The 19224-nt window shown below is 42.5% G+C and overlaps 1 protein-coding gene and 1 pseudogene across 2 annotated transcripts in view; one reads left to right on the forward strand and one right to left on the reverse strand.

Annotated features, from left to right (window-relative positions):
• Positions 1 to 19224, reverse strand: part of LOC106576572 (voltage-dependent calcium channel subunit alpha-2/delta-1) — a 186383-nt gene that overhangs the window by 48699 nt on the left and 118460 nt on the right. The window contains exons 7-15 of the mRNA XM_045700027.2: positions 12572 to 12703; positions 9143 to 9212; positions 8751 to 8801; positions 6204 to 6303; positions 3444 to 3602; positions 2241 to 2351; positions 1597 to 1675; positions 1269 to 1318; positions 925 to 1014 (exon numbers count right to left, since the gene is read on the reverse strand). Coding sequence (XP_045555983.1) covers positions 925 to 1014; positions 1269 to 1318; positions 1597 to 1675; positions 2241 to 2351; positions 3444 to 3602; positions 6204 to 6303; positions 8751 to 8801; positions 9143 to 9212; positions 12572 to 12703 — 842 coding nt within the window. The remainder of the gene's footprint in view (positions 1 to 924; positions 1015 to 1268; positions 1319 to 1596; positions 1676 to 2240; positions 2352 to 3443; positions 3603 to 6203; positions 6304 to 8750; positions 8802 to 9142; positions 9213 to 12571; positions 12704 to 19224) is intronic.
• LOC106576573 (E3 ubiquitin-protein ligase TRIM39-like) lies at positions 14156 to 18975 on the forward strand (annotated as a pseudogene). Its single transcript, XR_014381205.1, has 2 exons — positions 14156 to 14291; positions 15774 to 18975. The product of XR_014381205.1 is annotated as an E3 ubiquitin-protein ligase TRIM39-like (transcript).

The raw sequence follows: 19224 nt of genomic DNA on the forward strand, positions 1-19224 counted from the left end.
GTACACTTTAATGTAAACTTGATCCCAACCCTGGTACACTTTAATGTAAACTTGACCGCAACCCTGGTACACTTTAATGTAAACTTGACCCCAACCCTGGTACACTTTAATGTAAACTTGATCCCAACCCTGGTACACTTTAATGTAAACTTGATCCCAACCCTGGTACACTTTAATGTAAACCTGATCCCAACCCTGGTACACTTTAATGTAAACTGGATCCCAACTCTGGTACACTTTAATGTAAACTGGATCCCAACCCTGGTACACTTTAATGTAAACTGGATCCCAACCCTGGTACACTTTAATGTAAACTTGATCCCAACCCTGGTACACTTTAATGTAAACTGGATCCCAACTCTGGTACACTTTAAAAACCCAATAATGTTGTGGGTCCATCAGACAAATGTTGTGGGTCCATCAATAACAAAAACATGAACACCACACAAGGGTTAATGGAATTAATAGTATAAAAGTGTACTGTAGGATTTGTTTTGAACCATTTCAACCTGTATTCCTATATTTCCTGTATAGCTAGGCTGTCTGAACAGTGACATGATCAGCCTGAAAGTCTGAGGGAATTGAATTCGAGTTGAAATTTGTGGAATTGTTGGGGATAATATTGAATTAGGGTATTTAATTATTGGAATTTGGAATTGCGAGGAATTGAATTATCTCTGAATTCAAAGACTGACCTGTATTTTGAATTTAATTCAATGGAATTTATAGGGAGAGAGAATTGAACTAGAATTGCATTTATGGAATTATCTCCAACCCTGAAGTGTACACACTTCACCTATCCTCACTGTAACCATTCAGAATACAACTTCACACTATTTCTGATACTGTGCTGTAACTATATTCACACCACTGCTGTTCATATTTCATCCCCTGTTCAATATTGTGTCAGTTGGTGTAACGTACCAGTGCGTCCTGGTAAACGTTGGTCCATTGAACCTGCTTGGCCTTCTTGTTTGCTTTGACCATGGGCCTTCCCAGTACATCCAGGTACTCCTGTTGTGTGTGAGAGAGGAATCAGACCAAACCAATGAAACAATCCCTACTGTGCATTGAATAGTGACTATATAGAGAGGTGTATCATATGACCACAAGAGGGCATCAGACACAAACTCTAAAGAACTGTAGAAACGCTGCACAGCATTACTACTACGGGCCAGATTTACTGACCATTTGCACCAAAGCAAGGTCTGCATCTTATAGTTGAGTTTAGACTTCAATGTTTTAAGATCTATTTGATCACTGTTTACCTGAGTGTTGATCCTGATAGCACCGATGGAGGGGATTTCATAATAGTACCCTGGAACACAAGTATTTCACCTTTACACGTCATCATCTACAATATAACATACCAGGACACAGCATGGTAGACTTTGGCTCTGATTGAATTCCATGACAATGCATCCTTGTTCTCTTCCTGGAAGTAGTCACTTATCTGACATGGTCTGGTCCTACTGTAAAAGCATTGGTGTGGACACATTGCTTTTCCTAATCTAATCATATCAAATAGGGAGGAAGGAAGTAGTATTCAGGCAGGGCCATGACGTATGTGTGTTTGCGTGCGCGTGTGTTCTGTACCTTTGTTGGTGCAGGCCATCCACTGGATTGGTCCTTTGTCATAGTTGTGTTGGCCCACTGAGAACGTGAATATCCGCACCTAAAGGGTCAACATAGGGTCAAGGGTCATAAATAGATGTAACATGTATGTATCTGTGTACAAGATGTTTCAGTGTATGCATATGACTTGTATATCTAGCAAGAGATGGGAACACTAGTCCACCCGTTGCCCTGGGATTTCTACACTCTGCTTACCAAACACATTTACACAGTATACGGCCGATTATGAACAAATATACACACCTCAGGAGGCTGGTGAGGGGAGGACGGCTCATAACAATGACTGGAATGGAGTGACTGGAATGGTATCAGACACTAGGAAAATATGTGTTTGATGTGTTCGAATGCCATTCCATGGATTCTGTTGCAGCCATTACCATGAGTCCGTCCTCCCCAATTAAGGTGTAACCAGCCCCCTGTGATACACACATCTGTATCATTGAGTAATTGAAGCGCTTTGATTTATGCACGACAGAATGCATTCTGTAGCAGCAACTCCTCTGATGGAGATCTTCCCCAGGATCATGTAAACTACCCACAGAACCTCCTCTTCCTGAGGGTTCCTTATGTCTGTGTGTAGGAGACGTCTCTATCTCGCAACCAACCTTTTTGTCAGCGTTGTACTTCTGGAAGATCTCCTGGGCCCTCTCCTCTCCTCCGTCAGTGAACAGCATGATGATCTTGTTACACAACGCCCTGCCCTGGGTCACGTTCAACTAGAGAGATAGAGAGGGGAATGACGGAGGGGGGATAGAAAGAGTGGGGAGAGGAGGGGGGGAGTGGGGACACAGAGAGAGAAGTGGGTTCACAGAGAGAGAAAGAGAGAGAGAGGGGGGAGTGGGGACACAGCACAGAGAGAGAACGAGAGAGAGGACGAGTAGGGACACAGAGACGGAGGGGTTGGGGGCAAGAGAAAACAACACAACATACATTTTATGTAATTTAAATGACTAAAGCACAGCGATTAGGTTTACGATGCACTGTGTATTTACAAACCATCAGAAAATAAATCAGTTATTGAAAGATCATTTTATTGCATCTTGAACCAATATTTCCCCAGGTCTTGTATTTGTTGTACTCAAACTAACTGACCTTTAGGATGGGACAATGAAGATTTATTGAATTGAAAAGGTCAGACCAGGACAAAACACTGCCAATTAAATCCACTTATTTTCCTTTCAATAAACTTCATTTTAAGAGTGCTGACCTTCCTTTTTACAAACATTTAATTTCATTTATGAAAGTGGGCACCCCATCAAAATAAGGTTTGATGGAAAAAGGTTTAATGTATCGCCATCAGGGTCCTATTTATTAGGAACCAAATGGAGGAAAATGGACTGAAACAGGGAGAGAGACTACCTGAATTTGTCCAATAACAAACGTTTTGCTACGGCGTGCCCAAATGAATTACGACCCAAGTGATTGAAACAAATAGAAGAGTGAAATGGCCAAAATCACCAGCAGATGGCGATACGTGACAACAATAACAGGTGGTCTCCTCTGGGGCGACTACTAGTACTATAGCTTGTGTTTCCATTGTTATTCTCATCATTCAAGCTAATCTAATGTCTCAGTTTCAAAGTCTGAAGAGTTGGAATGGAAAAATACAAGGGATATGTTTAATGTTTTGTAGACACACTGGCCATGCCTCTCTCCCTCCCTCTTCTTTTCCTCTCGCTTCTTTTCCTCTCGCACACGCCACACCACAGTCCCTCCTAACTGACACTCAACCTCATGCACACACGCATGTACGTGCATACATCCAAACAGTAAACTATAGCACACACACACACACACTCATCCCCTACCGATGAGAGCTGCTCAAAGGCCAACTCGAAGCCGCCTTTGTAGTTGGTGATGCCCTTGGCTGAGATGTTCCGCACAGCATCCTTCAGGAACCTCTTGTTCCTCACGTTGGCCTGGACCAGGTTCTGAAAGCACCCTGCCTTCACCGCTTTATCATTGAACTGTAGCAGACAGATAGACAGAGGGAGGGGGAGGGAGAGAGAGAGGAAGGATGAGTTGTTGAATTATCATCGAACTGAATGAGAGACAGAAAGAGAAATAGAAAAGTCACCCGCTGAAACAGAGGATGAGCCATACACATACATTCCTACACACCCACACACACGACAGGGATTTTAAGGCATTGATGTTTGGTACAGTCTGTGTTTAGAAATACTAATATTAGTCATTTGAAAGGAGCACTGATATCATTCTGTCCACATTTACATACACAAGAAAAGATCACTGCTACACACACTCCAGTTACAGAGATGACTGCTACACACACTCCAGTTACAGAGATGACTGCTACACACACTCCAGTTACAGAGATGACTGCTACACACACTCCAGTTACAGAGATGACTGCTACAAACACTCCAGTTACAGAGATGACTGCTACAGACACTCCAGTTACAGAGATGACTGCTACAGACACTCCAGTTACAGAGATGACTGCTACAGACACTCCAGTTACAGAGATGACTGCTACACACACTCCAGTTACAGAGATGACTGCTACAGACACTCCAGTTACAGAGATGACTGCTACAGACACTCCAGTTACAGAGATGACTGCTACAGACACTCCAGTTACAGAGATGACTGCTACAAACACTCCAGTTACAGAGATGACTGCTACAGACACTCCAGTTACAGAGATGACTGCTACAGACACTCCAGTTACAGAGATCACTGCTACACACACTCCAGTTACAGAGATGACTGCTACAGACACTCCAGTTACAGAGATCACTGCTACACACTCCTCAGTGCACAAACTACCACTACAGACACACACCACAGCAAACAAAGGTGTCTACTTTTCTGCTGTGTGTGTGTGTGAAGCACACGGAGACTGAGAAATTAGTCACTGTCACGTTTCGAACATCTGGGGTGGGAGGGGTCTGTGGGGACAATGATATCAGCATCACCATCTGTACAACCAGTCTCTAACACACACACACACACACACACACGTTCTTGTTATGAAATCAGTCTTCTTATTCTTACACAGGGTTCATTTGCCTGAAAATCTTTAGTTGGCTCTGAGACATTAATATACGTATAACACCGCTGCCTAATTTAATTAGCATCAAACAACCGTTGGGTTGCTAGGACTTCCTCTCTGAAAAATACTAAAACTGAAATGTCTTGTTATTAAGGAAGTAGAAAAACAAATGTAATTAGAACATACAGAAATCAAATCAATTCCAACAGCAATTTCAGATTCAAGAGCAAGAGAGAGTGAGAGAGACAGAAACCGAGAGAGAGGGAGATGGAGGGAGATGGAGAGAGAGGGAGATGGAGATGGAGTGAGAGGGAGATGGAGAGAGAGACACAGAGACCGAGGGAGAGAGAGACAGAGAGAGAGAGAGAGAGAGAGAGTGAGAGAGAGCGAGAGGGAGAGAAACTTACACACACACACACACACACACACACACACACACACACACACACACACACACACACACACTCTTCAGAAAAACGTTCCCCTCCATAACCTAATGAGTTGGAAGGGTGTGGAGACATAAGAACTGGGGGGATTGATGGAAAGTTTTCAGATATCACCACAGGGGGACTTGTGTTTCTGCAGATCCAAATAAAGACTAACATGCTGGGGCGGAAGCAGAGAAAATATTGGTTTATAAATAATTATGGATGGAGATGTCCCCCGTCCCCAGCCCCTTAACTCCCGGGAAATCCAGTTTCTCACAGAATTTCCAATCATTGCAGGGACTTCTCTATTCATCTCCTTCATTTTAAATTCGGGAACCGGATAGTCGCATCTGTATTTCATCATTCCTCGCCATTCTCATATCGTCTTGTCTGGCTGGCACTCACATGGGCTGCCGTTGAGTTGGTTACACATGCTCCGGATTTACGCTCTGATACACTTGACTCTGCTGAACACAGATAATTGTGTATGGAAATGTAAATGTAAATGTAAATAATTGTATATGGACACACTGAACTATAGGCACATATACACACGCACGCACACACACACGCACACACACAGTACATTCATGTGTGTATTCAAGCCCATATCTGATTGAAGACATATAAATCCATCCACTCATCCAGATCACTTCAACCAAAAGGCCAGAAACCCAGCCTAAAATCCCAAACAGCAAGCAATGCAGATGTAGAAGCACGGTGGCTAGGAAAAACTCCCTAGAAAGGCAGGAACCTAGGAAGAAACCTACAGAGGAACCAGGCTCTGATGGGTGGCCAGTCCTCTTCGTGCCGGGTGGAGATTAAAAGAGTACATGGCCATTAAGGCCAGATCGTTCTTCAAGATGATCAAACGTTCATAGATGACCAGCAGGGTCAAATAATAATCACAGTGGTTATATAGGGTGCAACAGGTCAGCACCTCAAGAGTAAATGTCAGTTGGCTTTTCATTCCAACAACCCATTCCTCAAACACAATAACGACTAGCACAAAGTCATTGCATTGGTCCTATAATTATAATGGGTAAAGACCACAGTCATTCCATTCGTCCTATAAATGGCCTGCGTGTAAAGACCATGTTCTGCCACCTGCCTTGGATACTCACATAGACCACATTGACGTAGTCATCGTCAGACAGCGTCTCCAGCATCTCGTTGACAGAGGTGTGGATGAGCTTCAGGGTGAGGCCAGAGACACTGCCGCTCCTACGGACAGACGTTATAACCTGTTATTACATATCTATGACAGTGTTATTACGTGCCTATTACTACAGTGTAATGGGAGAATAACCATGAAAAACAGTCATTGTCTGGTTTGGAGGAGTTGATCAGTTTGAGCGTTAACTCAGACACCTACAGGAAGGAGAGAAAGGGTATTGGATACCACAGGAACAGGTTATTACCAGATGTTACACATCTATGACTGTGTTCTCCAGACAAATATGTGCTTGTTTGATCTGGATTTAACTTGAACTGGATTGCTTCCTTCAGCCAAGAGCTAAAATAGTCTGTTGTTGTATTTCTCTTGTTTGTGTGGAGGAATTTCAATTGAATATCTCTTAGATGAACACATCTATATCCGCAGCAGAGTAATGAGCAAGGGGAATCAGACCACATAAACAACAAATGTATCTGACTCAACCAACACCACCATACTGTAATTCATATTTAGCACTAGGCCTAAGTGTGGTGCCACCATTACATATGCAATAAGACCACTAACTAGCCTGTTAGCATTCAGGGGCCCAGAAAGACATTGCCCTTTAAATTTGCCACGGCTGAAGCTATAATACTAACATTGAGTGTGATGAAGTGCGTGACATGGGTTGAATGCTAAATGGCACCCTATTCCCTATACAGTGCACTACTTTTGACTAGCGCCTTATGGGACTCTGGTCAAAAGTAGTACACTATAGGGAATAGGGTGCCATTTGGGACACAGACAGAGACAAAGAGGCATTAAAACAACCACAGGCCGCGTGACTACTAGGCTTTTAGCTAACACTAATAGGCTCTCTAGATATAGGCCTATCAGGATAAACATGTGAGGGGAAGTGGCTAGCGTCATTAGGCTAACCAAGCAGTGGACTTAAAGCGCTATCACCATGCCTCCTCTAGCCGACGCTAACGCTACATGAAAGGCTAACATTAGCATAGAGTGAGTCACTTTAATTCTGACATTTCGTGTTGTCGTAGCGGCGCCGAGGATTGGACATTTAATTATATAGGCCTACACTTGAACCTAGCACCACTCAAGTTAAAATTGGATGTGAGAGAAGTTGAGAGCAGATGGTCTATATATAAAAACATGCTTTAATTGGTTGCAGGTAAAGACAAAATGCACAGAACGGAAAAAGGAGGAGTGAAGGGTTGTTTCTTTTATATTTCTTCTGCTCGGGCATCACCACGACGGCAGCAGCACAGCTTTGATGTTGAAATAGCCTGTCAATCGGGCCCGCCAATTATCTACCTCGTGTCAAGAGCTAAGGGGGTGAAATGGATTTTTCATATATATTTTTTATTGTTCTCATTTAGGTGCTGGCGTGGTGCCAGCCTTTCCATTCCAGGCACATTGTGGGGGAGTATTGTGGGAGTTTATAGGGACACTTGTAATTGCCTTGTATCAGGTGTGTAAAGCAGGCTAAAGGTAGTAGCAGCACTTACACAACCACTGTCACTTTAGTTTTACAAGAAAACGAATAAGTGAGTTCATGAATTGTAGGCACTTCCTATTGTCGTATTGTTTTATATTTTTTGTTCAAAACAATGAAAATTGTGTACTTATTAGCTTGTTCCGATGTTGTTACATTTATTTTTTATTTAACCTTTATAAAACTAGGCAAGTCAGTTAAGAACAAAATTCTTATTTACAACGACGACCTACCCCGGCCAACTGTGTGCTGCCCTATGGGACTCCCAATCACGGCCGGTTGTGATAAAGCCTGGAATCGAACCAGGGTCTGTAGTGATGCCTCTAACACAGTGCCTTAGACCTCTGTGCCACTCGGGAGCCCCTATGTGTAAGGTCTGTGTAATACTAACCACTGACTGTAATTCACTTTGAATAAGATTAGTAAAATATAAAAATGTAAACAAATGTGTAATTGTGGTTGAGAATTCTTAGGTATACACTACCGTTCAATAGTTAGGGGTCACTTAGAAATGTCCTTGTTTTTGAAAGAAAAGCAATTTTTCGTCCATTAAAATAACATAAAATTGATCAGAAATACAGTGTAGACATTGTTAATGTTGTAAATGACTATTGTAGCTGGAAATTGCAGATTTTTTTATGGAATATCTACATAGGCATACAGAGGCCCATTATCAGCAACCATCCCTCCTGTGTTCCAAAGGCACGTTGTGTTAGCTAATCCAAGTTTATCATTTAAAAGGCTAATTGATCATTAGAAAACCCTCTAAGTGACCCCAAACTTTTGAACGGTAGTGTACATTCACAGCAACACAAATGATGGTTTCGCTATAGTTCATGACGTATTCTATTTCCTCAGTCTCTCCAAGTCATGAGAGGGCTGATGCAGCTCTAAGCTCAGCATTACAGGCTGGTGGTGGGGGGAAGTCAGAACTTGTTTTTATGACTGGTCATGAAATGGATTCTGACTGTAAATATGAATCACAAAAAGAGAGTCACTCACGCATCCACTAGGATCAGCATGTCCTTAGGAGACGCTGCCCCCTGGATGTACCTGATAAACAAACAAGCAAATAAATACAGCGGTGAAAAAACACTTGAAACTTTTACCTTATGTCTAATGATTCCAACTAATAGACCAACAGAAGAAAAAAAATATTGTCAAAAGCGGTCTGACTTTTAAATGTCAATTGTAAAGTAACAGGGTTATGCATCTTTGTGTGTGTGTGTGTGTGTGTGTGTATACACGTGTGTGTGTTTCTCAAACAGTGTTTAATATGGGGAACAAAAAGCTAGGTTCAAGCAGGGCAGGCAATGTTCGTTCTGAGAAACACTTGGAGAGATGGAGGACCAGGAGACAAACGAGACAGGCAGTGACTCAATGTCTCCACTCACCACGGTCGCCGCCGGACGTCGTAGAGGTCGATCTTATTGGGTGTTTTTCGCGAGTCCATCCAAGGGGATGCTGGGTACAAAGACAATTTAAATCAAATCAAACTTTATTTAAAGTGCATTTGAAAAGACAACACACTTCACAGTATCAGCATAATGTTTAATTTAAGTCCAGACAGAGACTACTAACCAGCTGAATGTTACATACATCATAACAGTTTGACTTTAAACACTGCATTTTAAATTCAACTTACTTTGATTCTAAATGTGGTTTTACAGACGTGTTGAATACGTTTTATGTACACATTTTATTAGAAAACTTTTGGTAATGTCAGTGTGCAGCGGTAGGACGGAGTCAGGCGCAGGACACAGAACTGAGTAAAAGACGTACTTCACTCGAAAAGAAACAATTTCTACTCAGGGAAAAACACACCAGCGCACAGAAGTCTAGAACACTAAACAAAGAACAAACAAGCACAAAACCATGTGGGAACCAGAGGGTTAAATAGAGAATAAATTATAACGTAATGGGAACCAGCTGTGTACAATCAAGACAAAACAAATGGAAAAAGAAATGTAGATCGGTGGTAGCTAGAATGCCGGTGATGTCGACCGCCGAACGAACAAGGAGAGGCACCAACTTCGGCGGAAGTCGTGACAGGTAACACGTTTCCTTTTCCTTGACTTCAACACCATACGCTGCATTGAACGGATGTGGGTGGAGCAATGTCTACATAAGGGTGCAAATTAAAAACACTCACAAAAGCTCTAAAGAAGGCCTTAAGGCCGATACATAAAGCTTAATAAACAGCAGTGATACTAGCAAGAGCAGTGTGCAGGTTTCTTCATTTTTCTCAACTTAAACTTACTTGAATCCCATTTTAACTTACTATCATAAAGAGTGAATAGATTGCTTTAGCACACGCTTAATAACGTTTCAGCTGATGTTATTGTATTCAATGAATCTGAAATACAGTACCAGTCAAAAGTTTGGACACACCTACTCATTCAAGGGTTTTTCATTATTTTTACTATTTTCTACATTGTAGAATAATAGTGAAGACATCAAAACTATAAAATAACACATGTAATAACCAAAAAAGTGTTAAACAAATCAAAATATATTTTAGATTTTAGATTTTTCAAAGTAGCCACCCTTTGCCTTCATGACAGCTTTGCACACTCTTGGAATTCTCTCAGCCATCTTCATGATGCAGTCACCTGGAATGCATTTCAATTAACAGTTAGAAGTTAATTTGTGGAAAAGTCTTTCCTTTGTGAGCCGCAGAGTAGGTGAACGGCCTATATCAAATCTCCCATTTCTCTCAAAAAGTTTTGAAAAAGTTGTTGCGCAGCAACTCACTGCCTTCCTGAAGACTAACAATGTATACAAAACGCTTCAGTCTGGTTTTAGACCCAATCATAGCACTGAGACTGCACTCGTGAAGGTGGTAAATTACCTTTTAATGGCATCAGACCAAGGCTCTGCATCTGTTCTCGTACTCCTAGACCTCAGTGCTTGCTGCCTTGATACCATCGATCACCACATTCTTTTGGAGAGATTGGAAACCCAAATTGGTCTACATGGACAAGTTCTGGCCTGGTTTAGATCCTATCTGTCGGAAAGATATCAGTTTGTCTCGGTGGATGGTTTGTCCTCTGACAAATCAACTGTACATTTCAGTGTTCCTCAAGGTTCCGTTTTAGGACCTCTATTGTTTTCAATGTCGGCAAAGTGGGTGGGGCTATATCCTGCCTGGTTGGCCCTGTCCTGGTGTATAGTCAGACGGGGCCACAGTGTCTCCCGAACCCTCCTGTGTCAGCCTCCAGTAATTATGCTGCAAATGTTTATGTGTCGGGGGGCTAGGGTCAGTCTTTTATATCTGGAGTATATCTCCTGTCTTATCCGGTGTCCTGTGTGAATTTAAGTATGCTCTCTCTAATTCTCTCTCTCTCTGAGGACCTGAGCTCTAGGACCATGCCTCAGGACTACCTGGACTGATGACTCCTTGCTGTCCCCAGTCCACCTGGTCGTGCTGACCTGTTGCACCCTCTACAGCCACTGTGATTATTATTATTTGGCCCTGCTGGTCATCTATGAACGTTTGAACATCTTGGCCATGTACTGTTATAATCTCCACCCGGCACAGCCAGAAGAGGACTGGCCACCCCTCAGAGCCTGGTTCCTCTCTAAGTTTCTTCCTAGATTCCTGCCTTTCTAGGGAGTTTTTCCTAGCCACCGTGCTTCTACTTCTGCATTGCTTGCTGTTTGGGGTTTTAGGCTGGGTTTCTGTATAGCACTTTGTGACATCGGCTGATGTAAAAAGGGCTTTATAAATACATTCGATTGATTGATTGATCTCTGCATGTGTGGTTCCCACAGTGAAGCATAGAGGAGGAGGTATGATGGTGCTTTGCTGGTGACACTGTCTGTGATTTATTTAGAATTCAAGGCACACTTAACCAGCATGGCTAACACAGCATTCTGCAGTGATATGCCGTCCCATCTGGTTTGCGCTTTCTGGGACAATCATTTGTTTTTCAACAGGACAATGACCCAGAACACACCTCCAGGCTGTGTAAGGGTTATTTGACCAGGGAGAGTGATGGAGTGCTGCATCAGATGACCTGGCCTCCACAATCACCCAACCTCAACCCAATTGAGAAGGTTTGGGATGAGTTGGACTGCAGAGCGAAGGAAAAGCAGTCAACAAGTGCTCAGCCTATGTGGGAACTCCTTCAAGATGGCTTGAAATGCATTCCTTATGAAGCTGGTTGAGAGAATGCCAAGAGTGCGCAAAGCTTTCATCAAGGCAAAGAGTGGCTTTAAAAAAAAATGTTTAAAACTTTTTGGGTGTTATTTGATAGTGTTGATGTCTTCACTATTATTCTACAATGTAGAAAATAGTAAAAATAAATAAAGAAAAACCCTTGAATGAGTAGGTGTACAAACTTTTGACTGGTATATTTAAAAAAAACTTTCTACATTAACAATTTTCACAAACTGCTTTTCAGGTCTGTCATGTCAGGGGAAGGGCATAAGGAGGCTATTGATGGCTGTCCCTGTGTCCTTGTCCCCGTCTCTGTCCCCGTCCCTGTGTGTGTGTGTGTCAACAAGCCCACAGCTACCCAGGCCTTGGTGACAAACACAGGGATCGCCGTGACTCACTGTTTTCCCAACCTCCGTGTGTGTGTGTGAGAGAGAGCTCTATGTGTGTGTGTGTGTGTGTGTGTGTGTGTGTGTGTGTGTGTGTGAGAGAGAGAGATAGTGATCTTTCTCTCTCTTTCTGTGTGTTCTTTCAGTGTGTGTGAGTGTTGAGTAAATACAACGTGACAAAGTGGCCCAGGGCATTACGTCTCCATCAATAGCCACTTTAAGGTCATGGGCTGAGGGCTTAAGCCGATTGGCTGGCTGGCTGGCTGGCTACTCACCTGGGAAGTAGCGAGCCAATCCGGTGGCACTGCCGAACACCTGCCACAGTAGAGTAGGATCCTCTTCCTTGTTCTTCCTAAACACGGCCTCTAATGCGTCTGTCCAGTTCAGCTCATTCAGCACAATGGTGGCTGTGGGATAGACAAACACATATGCATACACACACATGAGTATTCACATAACAGAGTTAAAGGCCCACTCTGTGATATTTACAACTGTTTTTGAAAATTTGAATTAAACAACTAATTTTCTGAGGGGACTTCCTTTGAGGTGACGGATTGGTATACTAGACACATAACAACATGATATAACTCAAAAACATGTAAGAAATGCTATTGAAGCAATAGATGAGTATTCACAGAGAGAGATAGCCGAAGCGAGAGGTTTCACTCCCGTCAAAATCTGTCCACGTGGGAAAACAGTGATTATGGCTTAACCTCCTAAGGTCAATGTCTGCGCCCCCGCTGAAATCTAATTAGCATAATATAAAAATCTCCATTAAAATCTGTCAGTTTAAGCTAGAGATATCGGTTGTATTGCAATGGATGAGTCTCAATCCACTGCATGTGGATGTCGCACTTCCGCATCTGCAGTGAAAGCTGACAGAGCTAGAGCGGTGTTTGTAAGACCATGAAACAACCTGAAAATCAGTTCAAAAATCAGTTTGGGCTACAAACTATTATGACCCCTCTGTGGAAAGGTGAGACTCTTACCAACACGTACATGACAAGCTCCCCAAGTGGCGCAGCAGTCTAAGGCACTGCATTGCAGTTCTTGAGGCATCACTACAGACCCGGGTTCCATCCCAGGTTGTATCACATCCAGCCATGACCGGGTGTCCTATAGGGCGGTGCACAATTGACCCAGCGTCGTCCGAGTTAGGGGAGGGTTTGGCCAGGGGGGCTTTACTTGGCTTTAATCGCACTCTAGCAACACCTTGTGGCGGGCAGGTGCCTGCACGTTGACGGTTGTCAGTTGAACAGCGTTTCCTCCGACACATTGGTGCGGCTGGCTTCCGGGTTAAGTGGGCGGGGGTTAAGGAGTGCATTTTGGTGGGTCATGTTTCGGAGGACGCATGACTCGACCTTCACCTCTCCCGAGCCAGTCGATGCTTGTCATTGCACATGGTGATCTAAGGCTTGTCTGCGGCTGCTCGGCCATAGAAACCCATTTCATGAAGCTCCCAACGAACAGTTCTTGTGCTGACATTGCTTCCAGGGGCAGTTTGGAACTCGATAGTGAGTGTTGTTGGTGTGTGTGTGTGTGTGTGTGTGTGTGTGTGCGCACGTGCCTATTGGTATGGGTTTGAGATTGAAATTGAGTGTTTGTGTGCACGAGATTGAAATAGTGTATGTGTGTGCATTTGCCTGTGTATAGTGTATGCATATATATATGTATATATCCACACACACACACACACACACACACACACACACACACACACACACACACACACACACACACACGCTAAAAATTCATACTCTACAGACAATGGAGAACTGGCATCTGAGAGTTCAGCCATGTAATGGGTTAACTTCCATGAGGAACAGTGGATGGGGAAGAAATGTGGATGGGGAGGAGCATTGCACCGTCACTAAGCTGAAATGAAACTGAAGTACACAGTGTATTGTGTACGGTACCAAACTTTCTCCAGCTCTTCAGATATATCTATATCTTTCTCACAGAAAGGACAAAGATATTATCCACAAACACATGCAGGTGAGTAGAGAGATTAACATGGACAGACAAATTGTGGGTAAGCTTTAGTGTGTTTACTACCTCTTTTACTTTATTGTGTTTACTGTGTGCAAATCCTTTTTTATTTTTCAACTGTATGTTTAAACTCTTTATCCCTTGGTTAGGAGACTATTTTCAATGCTATATGGTAACACATTGTATCAAGATTGGCTAGTATCCGCCCATAACGCAATGCTGGAAACTCTAAAGCTAAAACTACAACTGAGTTGACTGATTCAACACTCTTAGAAAAAAAAGGTTGCTAAGTAGAACCATACAGAGTTCTTTGGTTTGTACCCATAAGTTAACTGCCTGTATATGGTTCTACCTAGAATCCTCTAGGAAGGGTTCTACCACCAAAAAATTATCAGCTAAAGGTTCTTGCTTGAACCATCTATGAAGGCTTCTACCGAGAACCTTTTTATCTTTGGAGGGTTAGAACTAAAACCCTCTATGAACGAGTAGAACCCACCAGCCTTATTAGCCTTTAAAATGTAGTTGAATTTTTTTTAAATGATTGAACCTTTATTTAACTTGGCAATTCAGTTAAGAACAAATTCTTATTTACAATGACGGCCTACACAGGGCAAACCCAGACAACGCTGGGCCAATTGTGAACCGCCCTATGGGACTCCCAATCTAGGCCAGTTGTGATACAGCCTGGATTCGAACCAGGGTGTCTGTAGTGACACCTCTAGCACTGAGATGCAGTGCCTTAGACCATTGCGCCACTCGGGAGCCAATACAATACATAACATATATAATAAGGCCTTTCTTTGAGGCCCTAGTTATACCCTAACACAGCGGTGTTAGGAATATCCTGGTTTACAGGCCACATCAGGCCTGCAAGTCCCATTATGCCGGCTTGCAAAGTGATGTGTAATTCATATTGGAATCCAGCCAAAGTTAGCATATCCAACAAGTGGAATTGTTAATCACCTGCAACCTGCATTCAGAATGACTGCCAGGGTAGGGAAGATTGAATACTAAGGCTACCTCAATCATCTAAACTGGAACAACCATTTCAGTAATGTGTGCAATAAATCCAGTAACTAACAGAAAGGATTAGTTTAGAAAACTGTATGTTGTGTATCTTTGTGTAGCATAAAATGTATCAACATACATACAAAAACACAGATAAATTATTACAGTAAAGAAACAAATTCTATAAATCTCCCTGCAATAGAGCATGCTGTGAAATATTATGAATGGTTCTATGATGAACCCTTCTTGCCTTCCAAAGAATCATTAAAAAAAACTTTCTTACAAAAAAACAGTTATTTGGATGTTACACACTCTAGGTAGAACCCTTTGACTTACAAAGAACCGTTTTCTTCCAAAAAGGGTTCTTCTGATCACAACGGTTCTTGGTAGAACCCTATCCCTCTGCAAATAACATTTGTGGAACCCATTTTTCTAAGAGTATAGATAAAAAGATTGCAATTTCACTTTTTCTCTGTCTAGATATGGCATCCTCCAGCAATGTCCTGTCTAAAGAGCAGTTCCTGTGCTCCATCTGTCTGGATGTGTTCACTGAGCCAGTCTCTATTCAATGTGGACACAACTTCTGCATGGCCTGTATCAGAAAGTACTGGGATAGCAATGACCTGTGCCAGTGCCCCATGTGTACAAATACATTTGATAAAAGACCAGTTCTCTTTGTTAATGCTTTCATTTCTGAGATGGCTGCTCAGTTCAGGAAGTCAGTTAAAAGGAAAGCTACCAGCAGCCCAGACCAATGCCCTGCAAAACCTGGAGAAGTGTCCTGTGATGTCTGCACTGAGACGAAGCTCAAGGCCATGAAGTCCTGCCTGGTGTGTCTGACCTCTTACTGTGAGACTCACCTGGAGCCTCATTAGAGAGTCACAGCCTTAAGGAGACACAAGCTGATCAACCCTGTTGAGAACCTGGAAGACAGAATATGCAAGACACGCGAGAGACTCCTGGAGTTGTTCTGTAGAAATGACCAGATGTGTGTTTGTGTCTTGTGCATAAAAACAGACCACGAGACTCACCATACTGTCCCTCTAGAGGAAGAGTTTGGAGAGAGGAAGGGTAAATTAGAAAAAACACAGGCAAAAGTGCAACAGCAAATCCAGGAGAAACTGCAGAAGGTTCAGGAGATCAAACACTCAGTAGAGCTCAGAAAGAGAAACTCTGAGGGAGAGATATCAGACAGCGCTCAGGTCTTCACTGTTCTGATGCGCTCCATTGAAAAGAACCAGGCTGAGCTCATTGAGGTGATTGAGAAGAAGCAGGAAGCAGCAGAGAGGCAGGCTGAATAATTCATTAAAGAGCTGGAGCAGGAAATCACTGAGCTAAAGAGGAGAAGCACTGAGCTGGAGCAGCTCTCACACACTGAGGACCACCTCCATCTAGTCCAGAGCTTTCCATCATTATGCACCCCTCCAGACACCAAGGACTGGTCTGAGATCAGTGTTCACAGTGATCTCTGTGTGATGACTTTGAGGAGAGTGGCGTGTCAGTTGGAGGAGACACTGAATAAAGAGATTGAGAAGCTGCCTGACATCAAACTGAAGAGGATTCAGCAGTATGCAGAGGATGTGACTCTGGACCCTGATACAGCACAACGTGAACTCATCCTGTCTGAGGATGGGAAAGAAGTTAGATATGGAGACACAACAGAATCTCCCTAATAACCCAAAGAGGTTTGATCCTGTCCTTATTGTCTTGGGAAAGGAGGGATTCTCCTCAGGGAGATTTTACTATGAGGTGACTTACAGGGAAGACTGGATGGAGTTTAGGAGTGGCCAGAGAGTCCATAAACAGGAAGGGGAATATCACACTGTCCCCTGATAGTGGATGCTGGGCTGTGGTCTTGACAGATAGGAGTAAGTACGCAGCTTGTGCCCCCATCTTTACCCCCCTCAACCTGAGAGAGAAGCCCCAGAAGGTGGGGGTATTTGTGGATTATGAGGAGGGGCAGGTCTCCTTTTATGATGTGGAGGCCAGGTCTCATATCTACTCTTTCACTGGTTACACCTTCACTGAGAAACTATATCCATGCTTCAACCCTAGTGTTAATCATGATGGTAAAAACTCTGCCCCTCTGATCATTTCCCCTGTCAATCACACAGACTGAGTTTGAACCTGATAGTAAGTGACCGGTAAAATAAGTACCTCAAATTAGAGTTCTCTTTTATGAAACTCCAGGGAGAATATTTCACTGTAGAGTATTACTGATGTGCTTGTTGTTTTTTATCATCGGTAGTCCATCTGTCATTATGTTAGACATGATGAGTGCAGAATGCAGCAGCAATGTAACATAGTCTACCTGTATTAGCAATATCTCTCAGGCTCACAACAAGTTATTACTTCATATCTGGGAGAGATTTCAGGGGATGTTCTGATTATTTTTTATCAGATAATATCAGCACTACATGTTTGTTAGACCTACACTCTTAGAAAAGAAATGCTAAGTAGAGCCATACAGGTGATTTTGGTTTGTAACCATAGGGCAGCCCATTTTGGTGCTGGGTACAACCCTTTGCAGAGGGTTCTATCTAGAACCCACTATGTTGGGTTCTTCTAAGAACCCCCTCTATATGGTTGTATCTAGAACCCTCTATGTAGGGTTCTACCAAGAACCACTTTAACGTCTAAAGGTTTTTCATAGAACTGCCCATGAAGGGTTCTACCAAGAAACCTTTGATCTTTGGAGGGTTCTTCTTAGGACCCTCTATGAACGGTTCCACCAGCCTTATTAGCCTTTAAAATGTAATTATTTATGATAATACATTGCATGTATCATAAGGCCTTTGTCTGAGGGCCTAGTTATGCCATAACACATTGGTGTTAGGAATCTCCTGGTTTACAGGCCACATCAGGCCTGATAGTCACATTATGCTGGCTTGCAAAGTGATGTGTAATTCATAAATCCAGCCAGTGATAGGATATCCAACAATTGGAATTGTTAATCACCCCCAACCTGCATTCAGAATGACGGCAGGGTAGGAAAGGTTGAATACTGAGACAACGTCAATCATTTAAACTGGAACAACTATCTCAGTAACGGGTGCAATGAATCCAATTACAAACCGATTGGATTAGTTTAGATATTATCTTTGTGTAGCATACAATTAATCAACCATTCAATGTACATGCAAAAACACAGATATTACAGTAAAACAAACAATTCTAAAAATCTTCCTGCAATAGAGCATGCTGGGAAATATTATATATGGCTCTATGTAGAACCCTTCTTGCCTTCCAAAGAATCCATTTTGCCTCCCAAAGAATCATCAAGAACCCTTGTCTTCCAAAAAGGGTTCTTCTGATCAAAACAGTTCTTGGTAGAACCCTATCCCTCCGTAAAGAACCTTTTTGGAATCCTTTTTTCTAAGAGTGTAGATATTATGCACACTGTATAGCTCTGTTGATCCTCACTAGCTGTAATGAACACTTAGTAACATTCAGGATTTTTCAAATCCAGTTGAAAAGTGATCAAATTGGTATTTGGTCTAGTACAGTCCCAGAGCTTTAGAAATAGTGTTGGCTATTTATGACATCAGTTTGGAATAGTAGACTTATGCCACTGTGGGGAAAAATGTGATATTGGGTTGTGTGTAATGAATGTTGTGTTTCTGACTCATCATTGTATATAATTCTCAAAGAATGTTTTACTAAAAAAGAAATGTACATGTTATCTCACCTTGTCTGTCTGCCTTTCTGAACTGATAATAACATGAATAACACTCGTTGTGAAAATAAAGGCAAAGAATTAGTGAGTGAATGATGAAAACAATCAAGAGAAACATGAGGGTGGACAGTCACACAGGCAGCTTAACTTAAATAATGTACTATTGACTTAAATCTATATAAAAAATATCCATGCTATAAAATTCATAATCTACAGACAATGGAAAACTGGCATCTGAGCGAGTTCAGCCATGTA

Source organism: Salmo salar, chromosome 17, assembly GCF_965601325.2.
Source record: "Salmo salar chromosome 17, fSalSal1, whole genome shotgun sequence".
Classification (NCBI taxonomy): Eukaryota; Metazoa; Chordata; class Actinopteri; order Salmoniformes; family Salmonidae; genus Salmo; species Salmo salar.